General features: G+C 38.2%; 2 protein-coding genes across 3 annotated transcripts; one reads left to right on the top strand and one right to left on the bottom strand.

Annotated features, from left to right (window-relative positions):
* The first annotated feature begins 837 nt into the window (after window positions 1-837).
* On the top strand, window positions 838-17,277 carry tuft1a (tuftelin 1a). The gene is made up of 12 exons (XM_047360868.1): window positions 838-1,051; window positions 7,577-7,654; window positions 8,978-9,079; window positions 9,165-9,251; window positions 10,285-10,335; window positions 10,462-10,548; window positions 11,211-11,321; window positions 11,398-11,621; window positions 12,839-12,944; window positions 13,036-13,119; window positions 13,270-13,364; window positions 16,301-17,277. Exons 1-12 carry the CDS (start codon window positions 992-994, stop codon window positions 16,371-16,373), a joined length of 1,158 nt encoding a protein of 385 aa, XP_047216824.1. The 5' UTR covers window positions 838-991; the 3' UTR covers window positions 16,374-17,277.
* A 790-nt stretch (window positions 17,278-18,067) lies between these two features.
* On the bottom strand, window positions 18,068-22,396 carry c3h1orf43 (chromosome 3 C1orf43 homolog). Of its 2 annotated transcripts, XM_047360871.1 has the most exons (7): window positions 22,121-22,396; window positions 20,945-21,046; window positions 20,751-20,859; window positions 20,604-20,657; window positions 20,350-20,510; window positions 19,603-19,661; window positions 18,068-19,493 (listed from the first exon to the last, which is right to left on the bottom strand). In XM_047360871.1, the coding sequence occupies exons 1-7, from the start codon at window positions 22,181-22,183 to the stop codon at window positions 19,277-19,279; spliced, it is 765 nt and encodes a 254-aa protein (XP_047216827.1). In that variant the 5' UTR covers window positions 22,184-22,396; the 3' UTR covers window positions 18,068-19,276. The 2 variants fall into 2 exon arrangements, with proteins under 2 accessions (XP_047216827.1, XP_047216826.1); XM_047360870.1 differs by having other exon boundaries at window positions 20,350-20,657.
* Between the last annotated feature and the right edge of the window lie 884 nt (window positions 22,397-23,280).

Below are 23,280 nucleotides of genomic sequence, written 5' to 3'. Positions count from 1 at the left end.
ACCGCATTGTTTCGATCCACCATTTCTGGCTAATACGCATCCGTATATTTGCCGTTAAGGTTTCTTATTCACGACTGAAACTAAAAGTGCAACACCTTAATTTTTAGTTCATTGTTAATGTAAAACTGTAAAGGTAAATAATGACAGTTGTCCAAGAGACCAATCAGTTAAGATTTCTGTGCCAGCGCATCATCAATAAACTGATTTAGTATTATGTCTTCAGTACAGGGGCCCTAACAGGGGCCAGGACCAGTTCTACAGGGGCCCCTGTTGGCCCCTATCTAAAACCACCCATGCTGACAGAAAAACATATTATTCAGCAAAACGAATTAATTTTCTTTTAATTAAAGCTTGTTAAAAAAAAAAAAAATGATCACGTTCGTATTTAAATTTTGTTCACATACTAGCTATATTTAAGTGCTCTATATATTGAAATCACAGTTTGTTTCCACTTCTTTGTAATGTGAGAAGACTCTTTTTAAACCTGCTCAGTCAGGCGTTTAAATCCTTCTCACTTAATAATTTACGTGGAAACTGGGCTGTGTCCTGCGTTGCTGCATTTAATACAAGGTTGACCATTTGTATTATATAATAACAATGGCCACATTGTTTCACACTTGAAGTGTTCTCCTCTGATGTGGTGAAGATTCAGGAGGCCATTGTTCCAGAAGTTGCCGTACCGGCGGTCGCAGCTTCATGTGTGACCCTTCCCTTAGAGTCATGCCCAGTTTTTTCTTTCTCTCCTGTTCCCTATTCGGCTGTTTCGGCCCGTTTTGTGGGCGGGTCTGTTTGTTCACTCCCACAGTGACGCATCGAGAAAAGTTATTCCTGAGAAGAGAAGAGCAGACAGGCAGCAGCAGAAGTGTGGGTTAGTCAGGGAGACACCGAGCAGCTACTGTGGACGGTCCACGAGGAGACACAGCGCAGTTCATTTATTTATTTATCTATTTATTTCTTTGTGTGTGGGGTATTTATTGAATCTGAGAGGAAGATGAACGGAGTGACAAGGAGTCTTTGCACCATTGAAGACATCAGAAACCATGAATATGCTGTAAGTTACTTTAAATATTCATACGTTTTGGATTTTTTGTAAGAGAACAATTTTCAACTATATCTTTGAATGTTTTTTACTCTCTGTGGAAACATTTTAAAATGTTCCTTTTAAATGTTTCCCCTTTACATCTTCTACATGCCTCTTTGTTTTATTCTTAATTTCATGCCTTTGTGATGTTTCCTCAGAGCAACTGCCTTCATCTACTCTAAGTGCTGTATTTACTAAAGTCTCTAAAGTAATTAAAGTATTAGCCCGGTTAGAATTAGTCCAGATAACATCTGTGTCTGTGACAGGCGCCTTCTGGTCACATAATGTAAGGGCTTACACTTCCAAGCAGTTGTGACAGACCTAGAAGGCAGCTCAGGTTGTGCACTTTGTCCACCACCTGTGCAAAGACGGATTAAAAAAGCACTCTTTGTTAGCAGCTTCTGCTTTGCTGCATTTATGCATTGGAGCATATATTTCAAATTCTGCACGTTGGATTGACTTCGGTTGGGATTTTCATATGGCCGATGTGCTCTTCGCCGAGGTCATCTTTAAGTTAGGGGAGAGCATTAATGTTCTGAGTTTTGAAAAAAGGGAATCCGCAGTTGTGGTTCAAACAAGTTTTTATTTGCATGTTTAGTGTAAGAAAATATGGCTGTGCACTATGTAAGCCATGTAAGATTCCTGCTTTTTTAAAAGTAATCTGAACTGCATCTAGTTTAAAACCTATAATACTGAGACTGATCAGACCTGAACAAGTGTATACTACACTAAACAGAGATTCATTTACCTGAAACTCTTTACTGTATTTTTTGAAAGACAAAAAAGAGCATTTTGCATTCTTTTTTTGGCATCATGACAAAATGAGAATCCCCCAGGGCTGCATTTTATGAAAGAAATAACAAAGATTGGGGTTATCAGAGTCTGAGACTCTTGGTTTAATCATTGACCTCACCTGAAAAAGCAGACTGTTGAGCAGCACTTCATTTTGCACAGTTGCATAGCAATATGACACTATCACCCTGCATTTTCCATCTCAGCGCTCTACTCCTGAGCTCCCATCAGGCCACACTTCAAAAACCCTCTCAGTTAAGGTTGGGCTGAAAAATGTAACCCACTTAAAGATCAAGTTGCACGTTTCTTTTGTACAGTCCAGGCTGACAATCTATCACTTTCCTTGCAAATGTATATCTAACAGAAAGGTTAAAGGGCAGCACCTCTCATATACCTGATAAACTGATAAACTGCACAAAGGAATGTGTACAACCACAATAAACCTTGTGTTTATTCAGGCCATCATAATCTATCAGTCATTACTTTGCATCGTGTCACACAGAACACAAGTCCGCCCTTATCAAAGTTAAGTTCAGCGGGAAAATAATCACCTACCTTCAGTATTTAAATGTTTGATCTCTGATGTGTTTTTACAGGTTAATGTAAATGAAAGCAGTTTCACCTGTGTCAAAATGGCTGTGCAGAACTGAAATGTTAATAAATGGTGACGAAGGTCGACTATGGGAGTCAATTTTAGAAGGACCCGATGTACAGCAATGTGTTGTGTTGTTTTGTAGTCAGGAGGCATACAACAACAACAAAAAACAACCGACAGAGACTTTGACACAGAGATGTTCTATAAAGTTATTATTCACGAATATTCTTCAGTTTAAAATTGCTGTTACAAACTACCTTCTTTCGTCTGGTAAGGAGCTTCTTAAATAATGATACTATTATCCCCTTAGATGTTGTAACTTCTCTGTTGAGTACATTCCCCATGTCTTACCTCATTATTTGTCAGGAAAGGCTGACATCACTGGCTGGGAATGGGCCAGACATGACTTACACACGTATCTGAAGTATACCAAAGCACACCTGGTTTCACTAGAAAGTGTGGACTAGAGTAGTTAAATTTTAAGTATCTCGTTGTCACTGTGGATTTTGTCCTGATCCCACCTTTTTCACTCTGTGACCAAGTTCCATGGAGATAGTTTAATGTTTATTGTCAAGCCTTAAAGGTGTCACAAGGTGGCAACGCAGGAACAAACAACCCAGCTTTCTGCGTCACAGCTCTGCTCAACTTGTCCCTATAAAATAAGCGTTCATCCAGTGCTTTATTGTGTGCGTCATACAGGAAAACTCTTCTGTGTTACCTTTTATTCACAATACCGTGACTTCTCAAATCATAAAGTGACTTTGTAAATAAGCTAAATGTTCAAAAATCTTAAATTTATTTCAGAGTTGCACCAATCAGATCACAAATCTGCTTTTTGTCAAATCTGACCCACCAATTCTGACTTTAACTGATTCTGATTTCTCTTTAAAGTCTATATTACAACATTTTATCAAAACGTCACTCAAAATATTGCCGTTAAAAGGCTTTTTACAGCTATGTTCTTCATCTGAGTTGTTGAATACCTCACTGATAAATAATAAGTCTTCTTCCCTCAGTAACAGCTGTCACACTGAAGCGTGTTACTGTCATCATGATCTGGTTGTGCTTTCGCTGTTTGTATTTTTACATTTTCTGACTGGATGACCAAGCTGAAAATTGGCTAATTCCAGTCACCCTCTGAGATGTTTGAGGTTAGCTTTAAGTGCACCTTGTCAGCTAAGGCTGGGTGTGTTAACCACAGTATTTATTTTACTGAGGAGACTCATGTTCCCAGAATAACCTTAGTTGCTGTCCTGAAAGTTTGTACTGGAGCTTTGTTGATTTACTCTTTAATCAAACATTTCATGATCTTAAAAATAACTCAGAAGTTAGATTATCTTTTCTTTGGACAAAGAGCCTTTACTGGTGCTCTTAACAATGTAAACACAGACGATCATGGAAGAACAGCAGTATTTGTGTTGCTGTTGTCCTTGTTTGAGTATCATACCAAACCTTTGGTTGAAGGATCAGCGCAAGGATGGATGAATCTGAAACGATAATTAATCCACCTGCAGCTGATCTGTCGGATCACACCTGTTGTCTTAGAGCGGAGGTTTATATTGTGGTTGGACTAAAGACAAAAGTGACATCTGTACAACGTGAGTGCACAGGAGAAACAAAAGATTTAATGCATGATGATGTGATAGTGTGGAATCCTTTGTGGTATGCAGGAACTGCACCTGGAGGCACAAAGTGAGAACATTAAACCCTTTTTTAAAATCCTGTTTATGTATGTAACAGAGATTTTCTGAAGTTCTATTTTCCAGGCACATTCCCAGGTGTCTCACCACCCTTCAGCATGTTTACCTCCTCATGTTTGAGTCCAAAACAAAAGCGTCCTCACGTCCCTTCGGCTTGTCCTGACCTTTTGTCCTCATTGAGGTACAGCGGGCTGTGTCGACTCTGTGTGTGAGGTCCGGTTCATGTTTCTATCAGTGGCCAGAAGCTAATGCGCTCTGCTTGTGTTTGTGTTGAAGCAGGTTTGCAGGTCCTACCCGGCTGCGCTCTTTTGTCAGACTTCACAGGGAGGGCTAGTATTACAGCTAGAGGAAGGACAGCATTTTATCATGGCTGTGGAAATAAAAAGAGAGAGCAGACAGGGAGGCTACCGTGCAAATAGCTCGCCCCAGAATGAGGATTAACAGAGTCCTGTGTACTGAGAGATGGAGTAGTTGTACAACGATGCATTCCTTCTTAACAACTCTCCCACTGTTCCCTTTTCTCAAACCCCTCCTCTCTTCTCCTGGCCTCCGGCACCCCATGAGAGCTATAAGATGTCTGCAATCTTAAGAGGAAACCATGCTAAATAATAAGTGAATTGTTTCTTTTGTAGTTGGAGTTTTGTTGATTTACCCATCTAAGGCTTGCTTTTTGCTTTCCCTTTTTTTCCTGCTAATTTTCCCATTTAAATCCACCTCTAACTGCCTTTTCTTTTATTGCTGTTACCCCTGAACAGATAAGCAGCAGATTGAAAGGTTCTGCAAACACAAGTTCCCTTTTATGACTGCTCTTTATTATAACAATATGTAAAAATACCTAATATATTTACGTGGCCTGGCTAAAATCAGGAGACAGCAGGGTTTTCCTACAAAGCCACCCTAATACTCACAGTGTATACTTAATTGAACATAAAGCAAATTCCTATTTTGTATTTACTATTGCTTATGCACAACAAAAGCCAACCCTACCCAACCTTGTGCAGAGGTCCCAAAAAATCTACAAAAATGTTGAAAACCATTCCAATTCCCATTTTAACCCTTTTTGATGCTTGGTTTGAACTTCAGTAGGCCGTCTTTGCCAGGTCTAAACGCCTAAATGCCTAAATTGAGTTGCTATTTGTCTAAGAGTAATTAAAGTGGTATACCAAATAAAGTGACCGGTAAGTGTACATGGACTTCAGCCGGTGCCAGACGTTGTTGAACTGGATGTCATGCTATAACCCTGTGCTGAAGGCAAACAGAAAAACAAACCCGAGCAACGTTTCTGTGTAAAGAAACATGACAGAAGGTGGGTAAGAAATGAAAAAACAAAAAAAATGTTTCTTTGTTTACAGACATTTCTTTTGTGCTTTCATAGACACTCCATATATAGTGATATAAAAAATTGCCTCACAGTGTTATAAAACTAATGTCTAGAGAGAGGCTAATACAGTCAGTTCTTTAACTTTACCTGGACATGATATCCTGCAAAAACATAAGATCATGCAACAGAAAAGAAAAACATCTTGAGGAAACATTCTGTTCAGTTTGCAGACAATAAATGAGTTTCTATCTGTTTTGATCTATTGCCCGTTTATTACTTCTATTGATTGATTGTCAGGGTTTTGCTCCCAGTACAATAATTCCCTCTTGATATGAAAAACATTCTTGATCCTTAATCTTCTTTATAGGTACTTGAAGCTAAAAACAGGACTTTGTAAAAAAAAAAAACTCCACCTCTGTGGCAACTAATGTTCTCTGAGCTGCTGAAGCATTGTCTTTAACAGTCTGTGAAAACATAGGAAACAGGCTGAAGCTTGGCTGTTAGCGCTGTAGGTAAGCTGCTAAATGCAAGCTACGGCACTGAGAAATGAAGTGTAAATCATAAATAGTTAAACATGACAGGCAGAAGATTCCTCATAGTTTCACTGTGAGTGCACACAGACAAACATTAAAGCAGACATTCCCCCAATTAATAAAGCTATTAATGAGGCTCTGTGTCCATGTTTAAAGTTCTGACATTTGTTGCATAGTTTAATTTATCTTTTATTATGGGTTAAACAAAAGAAGACCTAACAAATAATGGCCCCATATTCCTCTAGCAGCATTGGCTAGAGGCACTTATGTAGCATCTGTGACCTCTTCCCTCACATCCGCAGAGTTTACCGTTGACGTTGACCGAGGACCGATTTTAAGGGGGGGAGGCTTTAACATGGAAATCACCCACCCAGTAACATCCTGCTCCAGATATTTCCCGCAACAGAAGCCTCTCTTACATTCCTTTTACCACGCGTCCTGCATTCTCCTCAAAGTGTAAATAAAATCTCAGATTATTTAGACAAGTCAGGCCATTTTATTTCATACTGTACTGTCAAAAGACCTTTAAACGCCGACGTAACTGCGTTTCTGGCACGATTTTCCCTAGAATGTATCTGTAGACAGCACAGACCGGCTCAAGCCATAATAAAGAGCATTTTAGTCTGGTCATGAAGTCGGGTTATTTTACATAGTTTGCCAAGGGGTCTAAACTGAGAGCTACATGAACTGCAACATCAATAGATTTTAAATAATATTATATTTTGCATTTAAAAAGCTGACTGCCATCCACTTATTAAGTTGGCTAATGCAGTCCAACAGGTGCATCTTGAATTTCTGGATTTTGAAGGTTTAGTTGCATATCATCTGCGTAACAGTTATTTACTATGGGTAGCATGTACAAAGCAAGCACAAAAATAGCTAAACAAGATGCAAACCATTAGGGTGCAGAACTCCAGATGTTTTAGAAGAAACAAGTGATCTTTACAGTGTTACACTTAGATCTAACTATATTACAGCTTTACAGTCCTTGGGGTTCACAGTCTGCAGTAAATCATTGGTTTTTTAGAGTGTGTTTATTTAAAATGGTTCCAAATAGCACAGATCTCAGTCTTTATACTTAAAAATAACATAAAATCATTGTCAGATTGCTGTCAATTGTAGTTTTCTCCTTCTCAGTCTTCATCCTCTCCCTTATTTTATTCCACTGCCAGATTGTTTATAGCTACTGGGTGGATTTGTTGCCATGGAAACTGTCTGTTTTACTCCACATAACAGTTTTTCCCAGAAATCCAGCCTCTGCCTCCAGCAGGCTGCAAGCGTCTGGAGGGTTTTCGCCTAAGTCCCTCTGACGTCCGCAGCACACAATTTAAACCAAACAATCTGTCTCTGTTCAGGGTTGGAAAAAGTTTCCCTTTCGTTCTGACGCTCATTCCCAGTCTTGTACTTGTTGCTGCCCACTTTCTCCCACCCTGTTTGAATGACTCATTCTCTCCTCCTCCTCTTTTTTCCCCCTTATTCTCCTCCTCCTCAAAATAGCCCTCAAACAGACTCTCCATCACTTAACGGACTATTTCTAATCGTCTTGTTTCTCAGGAGGGGTGTAGACGACTGCGGCTCACCCTCCACGACCAGAAAGAGGCGATCCGGAGCGCAGAGCAGCACAGAGATAAGGTAAGAAATTTCCTGCAGATGGAGAAACACTTTGGATAAAAGATGAAAAGCAGAACCCACCCAGGAGAATAAAACTGTGTGGTTTGAGTGTTGAGGAAAAATGCTGTGGATAAACTAGCAGTAATTGGTACGTGGTTTAAGACAGGAGCCCAGATGAACACAAACCTAAACTGGGTCATAAGATCTAAATATAAATAAAGTTCAGCTTGAAGTTTCCATTTTTATACTTTTAAGACGTTAAGAGGTCCGTAAAGAGGTTTGGCTTTGATTTGAATGTGTTCCAAACACATAATAAATATGCAGTACATGAAAAAATACCATTACTACTTGTTTTCCTATAGAATTTAAGGTCTAAATCACCTATATTTTGTGAAATTTGAATGGTAATTTTATCGGACCCCAGTAAAATAGATCTGGCAACGCTGATTGTTTCGGATGTTTTACTTGTATATTTATATAGATTTTACCCTCTTTTACTGTGCTAGGTTGTTTTTTTTAGGAAGTTGACTCATTACATACTGAAAAGAGGCAAACTCAGACTTTCATAATAATATGACCTTTATTCTGGGATTTAATTGGAGTACAAAGATCAATACAGAATACATTTTATATACTTGTGTAAGATTATTTTGCACATCTAAGCTAAAATTTCCACACACACATGAATGAACACACTGGAAGATTAGTCATGAAGTCCATATTTTGATCCTGACACATTACACGAAGTTCTCAATGAACTATTATGAGGAATTATCTCATTGTAATGCATCATGCAATATTCTTGCTCACCAGCTGTAAGTATTGCTTGTAATCATTTCTCAGCAGTCATCAGGTTTTTATTAGAGTATTTTACATGCAATCTGCATGTCTTACGGCAAGTTTAGTTCTACCAGAACCGAGGGGACCTCTACAGCAGTGAGGTTGCATAACGTTCCCGCCCTCTCTGTCTCTCTCTCTGTGCTCATGGTCTGGTGTCCACCTATTCTCAAGACAGCAGCAGATGTTTATGGGCTGGTCTCCATAGAGATTTCTACCAAATGTCTCTGCCTTCGTTATGTAGTATCACACTTAGGACACATGCAACACAGGGATAGTTTGCTCATGACGGGACAGTATGTTCCCCTTTCTTCTACCAGTTAACTGTTGCATCACTGATGCCGACATTCCTGACCGATGTTTCACAACGATTATTTAACATCCAGGCTGCTCCTCCAAATACTGTTTTGAAATGTTGATTACAAACAACTCCTCCTTGATCAGGCGGATTTGACAGATGTGGAAGATGTTCATGCCCCTAACCTTCTCTTATTTCCTGACCTGCAGCCAATTGGACGAGCTTTCGCACTGGTGCAGCCGCCCAGCGAGAGGACAGCTTCGCATCCCGAACCGGTGAAGTCAAAAGAGGAGCAGGTGGAGATCATCAAGGTGCGTGTAGCTGATATGAACGTCTGCGTGCAAATGTCTTTGACTTGGCTCTGGTGTCTAATATTGATGTGCCTCTTTGTTTCAGGTTTATTTGGAGGCACGCAAACAAGAGCAGCAGAAGCATCAAGAAAACCTGAAGATGCTGTCAGATGAGGTTTCACAGATACAGGAGGTCAGTGACTGAACTGTTATTCTCCCTGACTAACTCATTTAAAACATAGCACAATAATGTCAGTCAGCATGCTTCCTGGAAATATAAAGCATTTGCATTTTTGGATCATGTAAATAATCCTTCTGGCTCACATACTGCTCTCTTCATCCTTGTTTTATTATTTGAATATCGCACAAAGAGTCCTTTTTACTCAGTAACAACTTCCACACTAAAGAGTGTTATTGGTTCCAATTAATATGGCGCATTCTAGAGCTGCACAATATCTCTATATGTTTCCATATGTGAAATAAAAGGAAAGAAGTGGGTAAATTTCATTCTATATAATCATCCCAAATATTCAAAGAAAGCATCAGAATTAATTTCTTGAGATTTTAATGGCCATTGACTGAAGCTGATCAATCTGAGGATTACCAAGCGATTTCTTTAAAGCAAAATGAGCTTCAGTTGAGTAAATTAAGGCATTTCACTTTCAGTAAAATGGTTCAAACTTGGCGAGATGTCAGTCTGGTTTGGTATTCAAATACCTCAACTGAACCTTTATTGCCCCCAAAAGGGCAATTGGTTTTGCAGCAAGACATCAAACAACAGGAGAAAAACAATTATCCAAGAAATGCAATATGTGCAATATATTGTGTATTCATACAAAATTGTACTCATATGGAAAGTAAAATTAAAAAAATATGAATAACATGTCAAAAGTAATTAAATAAGTACATTTCACAAAATTGTTAAAAACCACAAGAAAGGTTCCTATTTGGTTTCTGCTATTATGCTATTATCAACCAAAGCAACTAGCTTAGAAACCAGTGGTTACAACTACATACATGCATATTAATGCAACGATAGCCTAACATGAGTGTATTTTAATGTGTATCACATCTGCTTACTTTCAGAATTGAAGATTAAAAGTTGCTAATAATCATGAAATAGCATAGGCACCATATTGAATATTTTAAAATTGGAATATGATTTATTTTAATTTGATAAAATTGTCTGATTAACAACACTCACGATGTGTCGGTGTTTGTTGCAGGTGAGGTACTGTCTGAAGAACTTAAGGGAACAGATGGCGGCCAAAAACAAGGTAGCTAAATTTTGTTGTGCACTAGCATTTACTCTTTGCCTCTTATCCTGCATTTCCTTTCACCTCTAATATCATTCCTGCCATGGTTCAATCCTTCCCCCTGACTTCCTCCTTTTCTTTCTCCAGCCGCACACAAACGGGTGGAAGGTCAGCATCCCGTTTAGGAAGAACGGATTGTCTGCTCCCAAAACTGGATCCAAAGCGGACGGGCAGGTGAGCAGATGAACACGTGAACCAGTTCTACTTCAAACCACTGTTGATGATACTTTTCATACGTGTGATGCTTTCAGTGCACATTTTGAATCTCAGGTTTGTAGCTTTAGTTTACAGAACATTGTGTAAAGCAATCCCTTCCCTGAGGCACAAACAGACAGGTTCAGTGGGAAAAAGAGCAGAAACAAATGATGTGAAATCATAAATGTTACATATATTCCCCCAGGGTGTATGAAAATACAGTTGGAGCACGCTCTGTTCCTCCCGCCGATTGTGTTGTTGTTTTCAGGCCCTCTTCATTCCATAGATGCTTCAAACTAAAATAGTTTTCTTGTTGTGAGCCACACATTTCTTCACCTCCACAACAGCCTGCCTGTGATCAGCTCTTTGCACAAACACAACTCTGTGCTTATGTCCTAGTTCTAGTAGTATCTGTCAGTCACACTGCAGCACCATTGTATGCATTACATGTTGCAAAAACTGGAGGCAAAGTCTTGCAACCTAAATGTTCCAGTGACACACGCCGACACACCCTCTTTCTTTATGACAGACAAACCCTTAGAGCTTGAACGAAACAAAAACAACAGTTTTTATTAGGTCATCATAAAAGTATGCATCCAACTGTAATGTAACAAAGCTAAAAGTGTGTTGTTTATCTACAGGATGCAGATGACGAAGCAGAGAGAGAAAAGCTGAGAGAGGTCAGCAAGCGCTTATATGCGCAGATGCAGGAGGCAGAAAAGAAGCACCAGGAGGAGAGAGAGAGACTGCAGGTAATATATATGCACAGAGTTTATTACCCCTCATTATCAATGTTACCATCTAAACAAGCTCGACTGTCTTACTTAGGCTGAAGGCAGCAGGCTTAGAGAGTGTCTGAGCGACAAGGAGGAGAAGCTGAGGGTCACAGAAGAAGCCGGCAAAGGGAAAGACAAGCGCATCGAAGAGCTGCAGAGGCTGCTGGGAGGTATGGAGCAAGAGAGCGCCACTCTGAGGGAGACCATCCGCAGCCGTGAGGATGAACTGTGCCAGCTGCAGAAGATCAGAGAGGAAGGCCACCAGGGGCAGCAGAGGTCAGCATACATATTCATATAAAACAGCACGTACACATCATAAAGTTACTCTTACCCAACAAACATTTTCACATTTTGTCACATTTCAATCTCAAACTCCAATGTATTTTAAAGGGACTGAAAATTTGTGCATAAATGTAAAGTGGAAAGAAAAAGGATGAATATTTTTCAAAACTTAATTAAGAAAACTTAATTAAAATTAAAATCTGAAAACTATGCCAAACATTTGTATTCTGCCTCCTTTATTCTGATGCCCTTAAATAAAATCTAGTGGCAACAATTGCCTTCAGAGGTCACAGTTGCCCTGCTGGAAGGTGAACCTCTGCCCCAGTCTAAAGTCTTTCTGGATTGTGCTGTATTTATCTCCAGCCATCTTTCCATCATCTCTGAACGATTTCCTTAATTTTGCTGAAAAAAAGCATTGCTTCATCATAATACTGCCACGACCGTATTTCACCGTGGGAATGGGGTGTAATGGGTGATTTTTATCACTAGCTTTTCACCACTCTGTGGTAGTGGTTTAGATGTGTACCAAAAGCTTCAGTGCTGGTCTCATCTGACCAGAGAACCTTCTTCTTCATATTTGTTGTGTCGCCTACTTGCTTGTAGCAAAGCTGCATGTCTTGTAGTTTTGTTTAAAACATAGCTTTCTCAGTGCCTCTCAAGGCCAGATTTTGTAGAGTGCACAAAAAACAGTTGATAAATTCTCCCTCCTGAGCTGTGGGTCTTTGGAGCTCCTCCAGAGTTACCATAAGCCTCTTTGCTGCTTCTTTGTTTAGGCACTGCTCACCAAGCCTTGTAGGCTTGCCGTTGGGTCACACTCTTTTCATTTTCAGATGATGATTCATCATCATCTCTGTGAAATGTTCAAAGTTTGAGCTATTGTTTAATAACCTATCTTTGCTTTAAACATCTCTCTCCCTGATCTGTCTGCTGTGTTCCTTGGTCTTTATGATGCTGTTCGTTCCCTGTTGTATTTACGCAGCCATTCTGTGGACTCTATTTACTTGTTAGGTCACCTTTAAAAGCAATTGTGTTTAACAAAAAACAGTCTTTTTTTTTTTTTTGCTTTTGCAAAAAAAAAGACAAAAAAACTAAACCTGAAAACCACGTATAATTCTCCTTCTCCTTCCCATTCTTTTTCTTTTCCTTAAGTTTGTATTTGTGACATGACAATATGACATTACAGCGTGCCGTAACAGTCTGTGTGTTTTTAGGGCTGAGCAGTTGGAGAAGGAGGTGGCTATTCTCAAAGAAAAGATCCACCATCTGGATGACATGCTGAAAAGCCAACAGAGGAAAGTCAGACACATGATCGAGCAGGTGAGACTCTATAAGGCGAACACATCGTCTCTGTGCTCATATTTGTGCAGGGTTTGCTCACTGTTTGGTCCCTTTGTTTGCTCGTCTTCAGCTCCAGAACTCTCGCATGGTGATCCAGGAGCGGGACCACGTGATTAAAGAGCTGCAGGAGAAACTGGCATACTTGGAGGCTGAGGTGAGAACTGCTCCTGACTTCTGCGATAGCAAACAATCTCTGGAATGTCATAGAGAATTTAAAGAGAAGAGCCTCATCGCTGGAAAGAGAAAGAAGATGCTCTGCTTGGTAATACTGTAAATAACCCTAAAACCCCTTTTGTTTGTGCAGAATCGAGAAATGCGTGACCAGATGGACTACTTCCTGGGAGGACAAAGGTCAAACTCCTATCTCTCATCAGAGCGCAATCCACAGATTGTGTACAGGTAACCGATTTTACCCTGTATTTATTCTGAAAAAGCAGCACCCTCCATAATTTATCGAACCCCTGGTGATTGATCTTACAAAAACCCTTAAAATAAATGAATCTTGTACTCTAGTAGCATTATCTAACACTGAACATTTGGGAAAATCCATTCTTTTTAATTTAATCAGTAGGGGAAAAAAATCACACCCTAAAAAATGATGTGTTTACTAAATCACCAGGAGCTCAATTGAGTTCAGCTTTAATTCAAATCAAAAACGTTTTGCCTTTTCACGAAGAAAAACTAGTAAATACTAGAATCCATAACAAAACCTGTGAAGTTCTGGTAAGCTCAAATATGTTTCTAATTAATACTTATTTTTTATGGGAATCAAAGTATCGATAAACTTTTGATTATTAGTCGGGGAGCCATTTTGATTAGCCACTTTTGAAATTAGCAAAGACAAGAGAACTACCACTTAAATACTGCAGATGTGTGTTGATCTTTATAATTTAGGAAGCACCAAAAGAAATGAGCTACTTGCGTAACCTTAGGCGCTAGTGTAGTATGTTTTTATTTTAACGCAATTTAACGAATTAAATATCTTATTTTGCTCCTTTGCCCTCAGATGTAAATATTATATTAATATATAAATCTATATTTTTACTGCTTAATTCACATACATTTCTTGAGTATTATCTCTCAGTCTAGTACTGACATGGGCTGGAATACCACTCAGCGGAGAGGAAGCCATTATTCTGAAAACAGCAGCAAGCCAGATTACAGTTTTCAAATTGTTAGGATTATGATTATTGATTAATTAATATTCATCAAGAATTATAATTAAAAGTCATAATTTGAGAAAATACATTTTTTAACCAAAAATCCTCATTTATGAATTTAAACCAGAGATGTCTTCTGGTGTTGTAATTGTGGCTCAACACCTTTGATAATTACAACCGTTAAATTCTCAGTAATAATTGATAAATATTACTAGATGTCACGGTTTAATCAACCGTTTCTGCCGAAATGTGGGGAACTTTGACCTTATATTGACTGACAAATCACTCTTGCACAAAATAAACACAAACGACTTCTCTTTATCTACGTGAATCTTTATTAAATCAACAGCCTGATCCACCTCGCTATTCCGATTCAATAATCTTCACCTAATCAAACATGCAAAGTTCTACACAGAAGGGTAAAAAAAATATCTAACTAAACAAATAAAACAAAACAGCAGTGGGTGTGTATGGAATCAAACTAGCAGTTATGGCAAACAAATGATAATGAGACGCGGAGCAGAGTTTTGGGAAGCGGCCCGCCAGAAAGTGTAGCTCAGCAGGACACGGGCGGTCATAAAACCCCCAAGCAAAGTTTTAAACTCAGCGCACACAAAGATCATAAACCTTTTTGGCGGCAAACCAGTAAAACATGAAGTTCGAGACAAAGAAAATGGTTGATTTTCACCATAAGGTTATTATAGCAGTCCAGTTTCACAGCCACCTGCGCTCAGGTGTCCAGACAGTAAAAACACAACTTGCGAGACTCGGCGGCCTCCAAAATTCAACAGCAGTCAAGTTTCAAAAAAAGGTTGCATGCACATACAATTCAGAACACATTAGACTATAAGTGGCGATTCTACATCGCACTAAAACCCTACTCTACCCTGCCCAAGCTATTCCTAATAAAGAAATAAAAATAAAAGGGTGGATTTTACTTGTTGAAGTCTTCCTTCTGGGGCAGCGAGTGAGAAAGAAAAGGGGCTGAAGAGTTCCATGCGCCCGCGGATACTCAGCAAAGCAGTCCGTTTTCTTCCTTGGTGGCCTCCGTGGCAGAAAGGTAGAAAAATAATGACAGACCGTCACTAGTCGACTGGTACAAAAACAAGGAGGAAAAATTGCGTCTCCTTGAAAACTCTGTGGTTTTTTTTGGTTACATATTAAACCCACGTCTTTGATTGGTAAAGTGAAACTTACAAGCCTTCTTATTCCTGTAAGCTTAATTCGCTTAGTTTTCTCATTGGCCAATGAAGGAGAATGAATGAAATCCACTTGGGACCTCTTCTCCAGAATGCTGCTTCAGTTGCGTGGTAACCACGTCTAGGTCCCAAGCTGAAAGCCAGGGTGGGCAGTCTCATAGTCCGTTATATGGTTCACTGTGGCATCGGAACTGGGACGCCCCTGTCTTATCAGCCGCGGTGCCCACTGGGATTTGTAGTAGCGGACTATACTGGGATACAAAATGGCAGATGACGCCGGAAGGCCTGGTGGTGTCCAGCAACGTGCCAATGGTCCAATATTCAGCAGAAAAGTGGTCCAACAAAATACACACAAGGACAAAGACCTTAATTATTTTGCAAACCTGAAAACACTACCCCAACTGTGAAGTTCGGGAGTGGCAGCATTATGTTGTGAGGCTGTTTTGCTGCAGGAGGGACTGGTGCACTTCACAGAATGGATGGCATCATGAGTAAAGAACATCATATGGAAATATTTAAGCAACATCTCAAGACATCAGCCAGGAAGTTGAGGCGTAGGCACAAATGTGTCTTCTAAATAGACAACAACACTTAGCATACTTTTAAATTAGTTAATAAGTGCTTTAAAGACAACATCTTATCTCAATTTCTCTATCAGGAGGAATAGGTCAAAATTCCAACATAAGCTTGTTGAACCAAAACATTTGACCCAATTTCTCCAAATACTGAGAAAATGTTTGTAAACTTTAGAACATGAAGAAAAATGTATCTAAGAACTCTGTTTCTTATTATTCTGGCATTTAGCAAATATATATAATTCTGGTAATCCTAACTGACATAAAACATGAAAGGTTTATTCTAATTAAACTTCATACATTGAGACAAATAAGGCTATGTGTCTGTTATCTTCTGTACGTATGACTCCTGCTGTTTTCAGAATAAAAGTGATTCATTTCTTTTCCTCTTGTTGTTGTAGTAAACCACTGAAGCCATCCACCTCCTCTAACAAACCTCTCCCCTTCATCAAAGTCATCGAGATCAAGTCATGAAACAACAGAAGAACTCCGGACCCAGAACCAGAATCAGCCGACCTTTTTCACACTCAACTCAGACAGCAGCTCTGCTGATGACCAGATCAGATTGACTGAACATTAGCAAGATCAGAGCTGAGCCTTCCAAAACTGCAACTGTACCAGCTCCACTAAAGCTGCGTTTGAAGGAAACGGTGGAGTGATTAGCAGCAGCCACTGTGTATTTGCCTCATGACTGTGTGTAAGTCAGCTTTAATGTAGAGACTCAGATGTGCATTTTAAAAGTAAGATCTCTCCTTTGTATCACACCTTTGAACTTTGAGTTAATGGCGTTGGCTGTGCGTTTTTTTTTTCTCTATTCATGAGCACATCACGAGGCTCAAATAAAGTAATGTAGCATTGATGTACTGTTGCTTACCACACTGTCCTGATGGTTCATGTAAAAATCTTTGACAACTTTATCTGAACTGTGTGTCTTTGTACAGGTTTGTTTCTCATCTTTTACTCTCTTCACTTTTATGGGTGAATATATGATCCTTTTATATCTACACGGCCATATATAAGGAGAGGTTTATAAAAAGCAAAAATTACTATTTGGGTCTTTCACATTTTAAAAAGTACATTTATAATTTTTGACCCCTTAAAACAGAAGGCCACTTTATGAAACTGTGAGGAAACAGAAGGAAAACTGAAGATTTCTTAATTTGCATCATTCCTCTAAATATATTGTGTATTTCATTTCATTACTGTCTTGTACATATTCTAATAAATGTAATTAGATGTTTAAATTAAAAAAGACGTTCTGCTCTGAATTTAAATATGCTATTAATAAAACCCGACTGTTTGATAGAAGAGGTTTTGTATGAAGTACGAGTCCTGATCTGTTACCTCTGTGATTTTGTGAATAAACTTTTTAAATAAACATTCCTACATATGAGCGTGCTTTAGAGGGTGGAAAATATGCACCATCCTTGATAGATGACAATGAAAAAACACACTGCAACTCCTGCAGTTATTATGGTTGGAATTTAGTGGAAACTGAAGAAAATGTCATTTCTGATGAGTTTTACAGATGAGATGAAACTTGACGTAAGGAATCAGAACTGATGGTGTCGCTCCTATTTCACTCCAATCAAACTGGTGGATTACAATGGTAAGGGCGCCCTCTGCTGGACATTTCTCCCACTACAAATACCTGCACATTCAATGATTTACAGATGCGTTTAAGAGCTTCTACATTTTTTTAACATTTTTATTTGACCAACAGCACAATATCTTTAAGTCATTGGCCATGTAAATAAAAGTAAATAATGTCATGGGATAATAAAAAAGTTTCAATGTGAATTGCAAAAAAGAAAAAGAGGAGTTGCATATTTCTGCACGTATCTAAAACTGACGTGTACTACAGAACAAAGAACGAAGTATAAAAATTATTCATAAATAAAATTAGATATTAAATATTAATAAGTAAATATCAGAGCAAGCAAGAAAGAAAGATTGTTTAAATACTTCGTTGATTTTCTGACAAATAATCTAATTATTTTAAAAGCAAAACATTAATGTTTTCGTAATTTATTAATAAAAATAGTATATTCCTAATTTCTTCAAATACAAAAAAAAAACAACTTATCAATTATGTATATGATTCAAATTTAGTAGCTTAAACTGATTATTTGTGTATGTATTTATACACTTACACACATAAATAAAGGTACTTGTAGGATATGGAGTTTTATTTTATGCTTTTGTTGAATTCATCAAGGTTAATTTTTTGTTTTTGAATTACAGTGCAGAGAGAGGTAAGAATACATACATTTATCCCAATTAAAACACCTCATCTTTTTCTGGACTAAATGAATTAGCTCTGCTTCCCCCTTGTCACATTACCTAAAAAAAGTGGCTTCATCTAATTAAAAAATCTTTCTAACAACAATCATTTTTATGTGATGTTCTGCATTATAAATGTGTGCTTTTCTCTTACAGCTTTCTTGTTTACTTCAGTGTTGCTCAAAAAAAAAAAAAAAAATGTAATAATCTACACTGTTTCCTTAATAAAGGAAGATGACAAGAGGTGGCTATTTCAGCTCAGAGTTTACTTTGTATTATGTTGAGCATATTGTGCAACATTTTAACTCAACTTGACAGTATGACTTGTGTTTTTGCATGCCAACATGCATAACAGGCACCACAGGAAATGAAGAAAAAATATTCAGGCATTAGATAATTTTAACATCAAATGAAACCGATGCATCTCAGATATCAGAAGGCTAGTTTGTAAGACTACAAAACGTCTTCCCCTGAGGTTATACCTCAAATCCAAAACACATTAATGCACTAAAATACTGTTCAGTGAAGATAACTGATCAAAAAAGAGGCACTTAATCAATATAATTCCTGAACAGAAGTATGGCTTTTGTAAGATAAGGCTTAAAAATAAAAAGCCATGGCTCAAAGGAAGAACAGGAAAACAAACAAATGTAAACATTACTGACATAAACAGGGTTTTCTTTCATTATAAAAACACAAAAAACAGTAGTTTACTTTATAAACACCAGTAACTGTTATTTTGAACACACATGTTGTTAATTTGAACACATCTGCATAGGTGTTTACGTTGTGCAATAAATACTGATTGTCCTATGCTGCTGCATAAGCCCAATAGGTGTTCGTCTTTTGGTCAAATCAACCCTACTTACCATTAGCTACTTTGTTAAATTAGTTCAGCACTAATACATGCAATAATACCGGATAGAAAAGTGCTAAAGTTGGGCAAAAAAACAGTGTATCAGTATGCTGATATGCAGTATTCTGCAGTGCATGTTGTTATATGAAGGCAGTGTGTTTTTTAGTTTAGTCAGGTGACAGTGAGCAAGGCACTGGGATTACAGGCATTAGTCTTTGACCTTTTCCTTTTGGTTATTTCAGAGCGTGCTGTCCAGCGTGTTGTAGTTGTCTTTGAAGTTTTTCAGCTCCAGAAAGTTTCTGGGCCTTTTGCTGCGCTGCTGTGCTGCAGATGTGAGGTAGGTGGTTTGGGTGGGAGAGGAGGTAGAGGAGGAGGGGCTGGTGGGCTCGGTGGTACCGGTCAGGTCTTTGGCTGCTGACTGGTGTTGGCTCAACGTGCTGCTGCAAGACTTCACGCTGAAACAAGCAGATTGTTTACTGCGTGATTGACATTCCATGTTGGGATTAGCAAAAACAAAAGCAAATCTGGAAAAGTACAGTGTGGGGAAAGGTTGTGTTTTCTTACATAGAGGCTAGTTCACTTAGAGCCTCCTGATACTTGATAAACTCTGGTTCTCCAAATGCCTGAGGACACAAACAGGTAAAAGATCAGAGAAAACTGAATCCAAAATGTATTACACAGGAGAAATTCACAACTTTAGAGTATTTTGATATGTGAGCTTATGCTGCTGCAATATAAGATCAATCTATTTTACAAATCCTTAACAGGGAGGCCACTAACTGTACACGGTGCTGTCCTGTCCAAAAAGTATCATCATCATCATCATCATGACAATGGCAGCATCATTTTGTGCATGTGTTTTACTGTAACTGCTGATGCAAAACTCCAAACAGAATGAAAAATGGGTCACATTTGAAAAACACAACTAGATTTTGGATCTGAACCAAGCACAGCACGTGAACATACAACCATAAACATCCAGCTTGATGAAACGTGAATTGTTATATCGGGAACATTGTAAAGAATGTCCTGTAGAAAGTTGTGTCAAGCTAGTGAAATCACTTCCAAGAAGATGGGAAAACTACATTACAAGTTTTTTCTATAAATCCTAATAAAACACTTATTGTTTGCTTTGCTACTGTAGATAATTATGTGCTTAGCAACAACAAAATCATTTAGATTGAACTGCTTGAGTTGGTACATGTTTTTAGATCAAATGCAGTAATTCACATTAACATCAAACTGTGTTGCCTCAATCTGTTGCTGATACCACAGTTAAGAGTAATGCATTACAAGAAAGAATCTGCTGACCTCGGCCCCATGGCGTGCTCTGTTATAGCCATCTAACACTGTGTATATCAGAGAGCTGTGCTTGTCTTTGTCCAGGGACTTTCGCAGCTGCAGCAGCCAGGTCCGAAATGTTTTTCCAGTAACAGCGGAAGGGGTGCCACCCAGTTCACGGAAAGGAAAATCTAAAGGAAGCAAAGGAAAGATGTGGATGTAGGAGACTGGATTATTTCTCATGCAATTACAAAAACATAAACTATACCAAGACAGAATATCACCAGTGTCCCGGACAGCGTCCAGTGCCTTCATCCTGTACAGGTAGTCATCAGAACCTACAAAAAACACCCACACATAGATCTCTTTATGATTGGGACTATTCCTGATGGTTGCAATACTGATGTAGAGGCTCTGTATGCTCCACTCACCAGATTGTTGTCTCTGCGTTAGACGGTCGTCAGCTGGGGAAAACAGACGAGGCTCAAAGTGGATTTTCTGGACCTGGCACAGTTTGGCTTCAATTACTTGTTTCAGCTCCTGCAAGACCAAGACAACACATTAACCTGATGAACGAAGAACTAAAATACTGAGCAGGATCAAATTTGTGATGTGCTTGTTCCACCTTAGGAGCATTGTGGCCTATGGGAGCATGTGGTCCTCTCCGAGACTTCATGGCAAGGCGCATAATTTGTCTTTTTACAAAGATGAACAGCAAAACAAACACCTAAACACAAGTTACAGGGATAAAATGGCCTTTTTAGACACGTTGTATGCATGTATACTATATGTATATACAATGATTAGCCAGAACATTGAAACCATCTGAATTCCAGAATACGCTTGAACAGGTTTCACCTGCTGGGACACAGAAACTTGAGTTTCCTTTCAGGATGTGAGCAGCAGATCCCTTCAGTCTATCTACAGTAATGGAAGTTTCTCAGCAGAAAACTGTATCATATCAACACTGTCTGTTTAATTCAAAACAACTGTCTTTATACAAACATACACGGTGAATCGTTGTATCTTTCTTCTTTTTTAAATACATGTATTCATTAGGTAATTCACCTAAATTAACTCTGTGGTACAGCAATAGATATTTGACTATTCATATTTGCTAAAGACAAAGACATGAAAAAGAAAAAAAATAAACTAATGGAAGGCATGGGCCAGGAACTAGTATGTTAATCCATGTTTTTAAAGTTACACGTTCAAAACTGCTAAAAGTCTGTATTATACTGCTCCTATAATTTCAAGCCCTTTTGATGAGATGCAAGTTTCCCCTGGCTGCATGGGAACAAAGAGTAACGCAGCACTGCCCCTTCCCCAGCTGTTCTTGCGCACTGCCTGTTAGCTGGCTGAAAGAAGCTTACTGCCCTTATTCCTTGCTTACACAAAATGTAAATGTGCCAGACTACAAATATTTCATGCTCTGAAAAACAGGATCAGCAATGTTGTGCAAAATTAGGGAACTTCACTGATCATCAGTGAGGTAACACTGTTTTAAAACTACAATTAGGAAGCCACAAGCACCGTTTTTGTCTAGCAGCTGATTAAAGACTCTACCTGAGCAGACAACCTGTGTAATTAACTAGCTAATATCAGCTTTTTATAGCCCGTATAACTCTATATAAACTTTACAACTAAGTGTGTAGAATACATTTGTAGCTAATTTATTTACCTACTTATTTAGATAAATAGATTTTTAAAACTATGTATTTATTTAGTCGGTTATTTTCATAGGTACCTAGTCAAATAAATAGATAATAATCTGTTTAAAACTAATAGCAATCAAACTCACCAGGCTGCCGTAAGCCATTACAAGAACAACGTTCACGCTTGAGAGGAACCCGTCGTCTGGCATTTTAAAATTGTGGCTTTTTTGTTTTTTTTTACAAGAACCAGCTAAAAAAAAATCGGTTCTCAGTGCGTCCAAACTTTAATCTTCATTAGATATGAAGTTTCCTTTAGGTTTTCGTACATAAAACACATTCTAAAACTGCTAAAGTAATAGAAAACGGGAGGTTTCCGGTAAAGTGCTCGTTGTCGTTATATTCCTCTGCCTTCTTTGTTGACTTCCGCAATAGTCACGTGATTGCTGTGCCGTAAAAGCGACGGTTCTGTCGGAAAATCGAACAGCCGAGTAAATTGTGACAAAAAATGTTGATTATTTGAATTAACTTGAAACCGTCCGTTGCTTTATTCGTTCAAGCGCTGAAATGCACATTCTGTCAGAGGGTTATAACACCTGAAGTAAGATTAAACTTTTCAGTGGAAAGTGAAAGTGCTGGCTCGTAGTAGATTACATTTGTCTCGAGAAATGAATACAGCATGAAGAAAAAGGGGCAGCTTATTACGATTAACTAATATATAGCCTATGTAAAATATTCTTATTTTCTGGTCAAATTAAAGAATCGCAGTTTTATTTTATTTACCGGGGTTTTAAAACTAAAGACAAATCTAATTTTTACAGCAAGCAAATTGTACCTCCTAAATTATTAAAATGAACTGATTGTAAAATATATATTGTAGCATCTGTTGTATAATCTACTCCAGCATATTAGTGTCTTGCACACTACGGATAATTGTGATCAATGAGACAAAATGCACAATCTGCAAATTAAAATAGGAAAGACCAATTATATTAAACCATACAATACTATAGAACACAGTGTGGTTAAAATCCACTACAACTAACCATATTTTACCTCTAAAAATATACCAAATTACGCAATTTATTTTCGCTTTAGTTATAATAAATAGTTTAGTTCAGCAATTTTTTTGTATCAAATTGTTTTTATTATAGGGTAAGTGGGTGTATTTTACACTGCTCAAAAAAATAAAGGAAACACTCAAATAACATATCCTAGATCTGAATGAATGAAATATTCTCATTGATTGCTTTGTTCTGTACAAAGTTGAATGTGCTGACAACAAAATCACACAAAAATCATCAATGGA

The sequence above is a fragment of the Girardinichthys multiradiatus genome, chromosome 3 (genome assembly GCF_021462225.1).
Source record: "Girardinichthys multiradiatus isolate DD_20200921_A chromosome 3, DD_fGirMul_XY1, whole genome shotgun sequence".
In the NCBI taxonomy this organism is placed as follows: Eukaryota; Metazoa; Chordata; class Actinopteri; order Cyprinodontiformes; family Goodeidae; genus Girardinichthys; species Girardinichthys multiradiatus.
Note: the sequence above shows the minus strand (reverse complement) of the source record. Positions and strands in the feature narration are given on the sequence as shown.

Excerpts from the sequence above, each read along its gene's own strand:
- tuft1a (XM_047360868.1), top strand. The coding sequence starts at position 992 with ATGAACGGAGTGACAAGGAGTCTTTGCACCATTGAAGACATCAGAAAC. Across the intron at positions 9,080-9,164 it reads AGCAGGTGGAGATCATCAAG|GTTTATTTGGAGGCACGCAA; the intron begins GTGCGTGTAGCT and ends TCTTTGTTTCAG. Across the intron at positions 9,252-10,284 it reads AGGTTTCACAGATACAGGAG|GTGAGGTACTGTCTGAAGAA; the intron begins GTCAGTGACTGA and ends TGTTTGTTGCAG.
- c3h1orf43 (XM_047360870.1), bottom strand. The coding sequence starts at position 22,183 with ATGCCAGACGACGGGTTCCTCTCAAGCGTGAACGTTGTTCTTGTAATG. Across the intron at positions 19,662-20,349 it reads GAGCACGCCATGGGGCCGAG|GCATTTGGAGAACCAGAGTT; the intron begins GTCAGCAGATTC and ends TTGTGTCCTCAG. Across the intron at positions 19,494-19,602 it reads CTAAGTGAACTAGCCTCTAT|CGTGAAGTCTTGCAGCAGCA; the intron begins GTAAGAAAACAC and ends TGCTTGTTTCAG.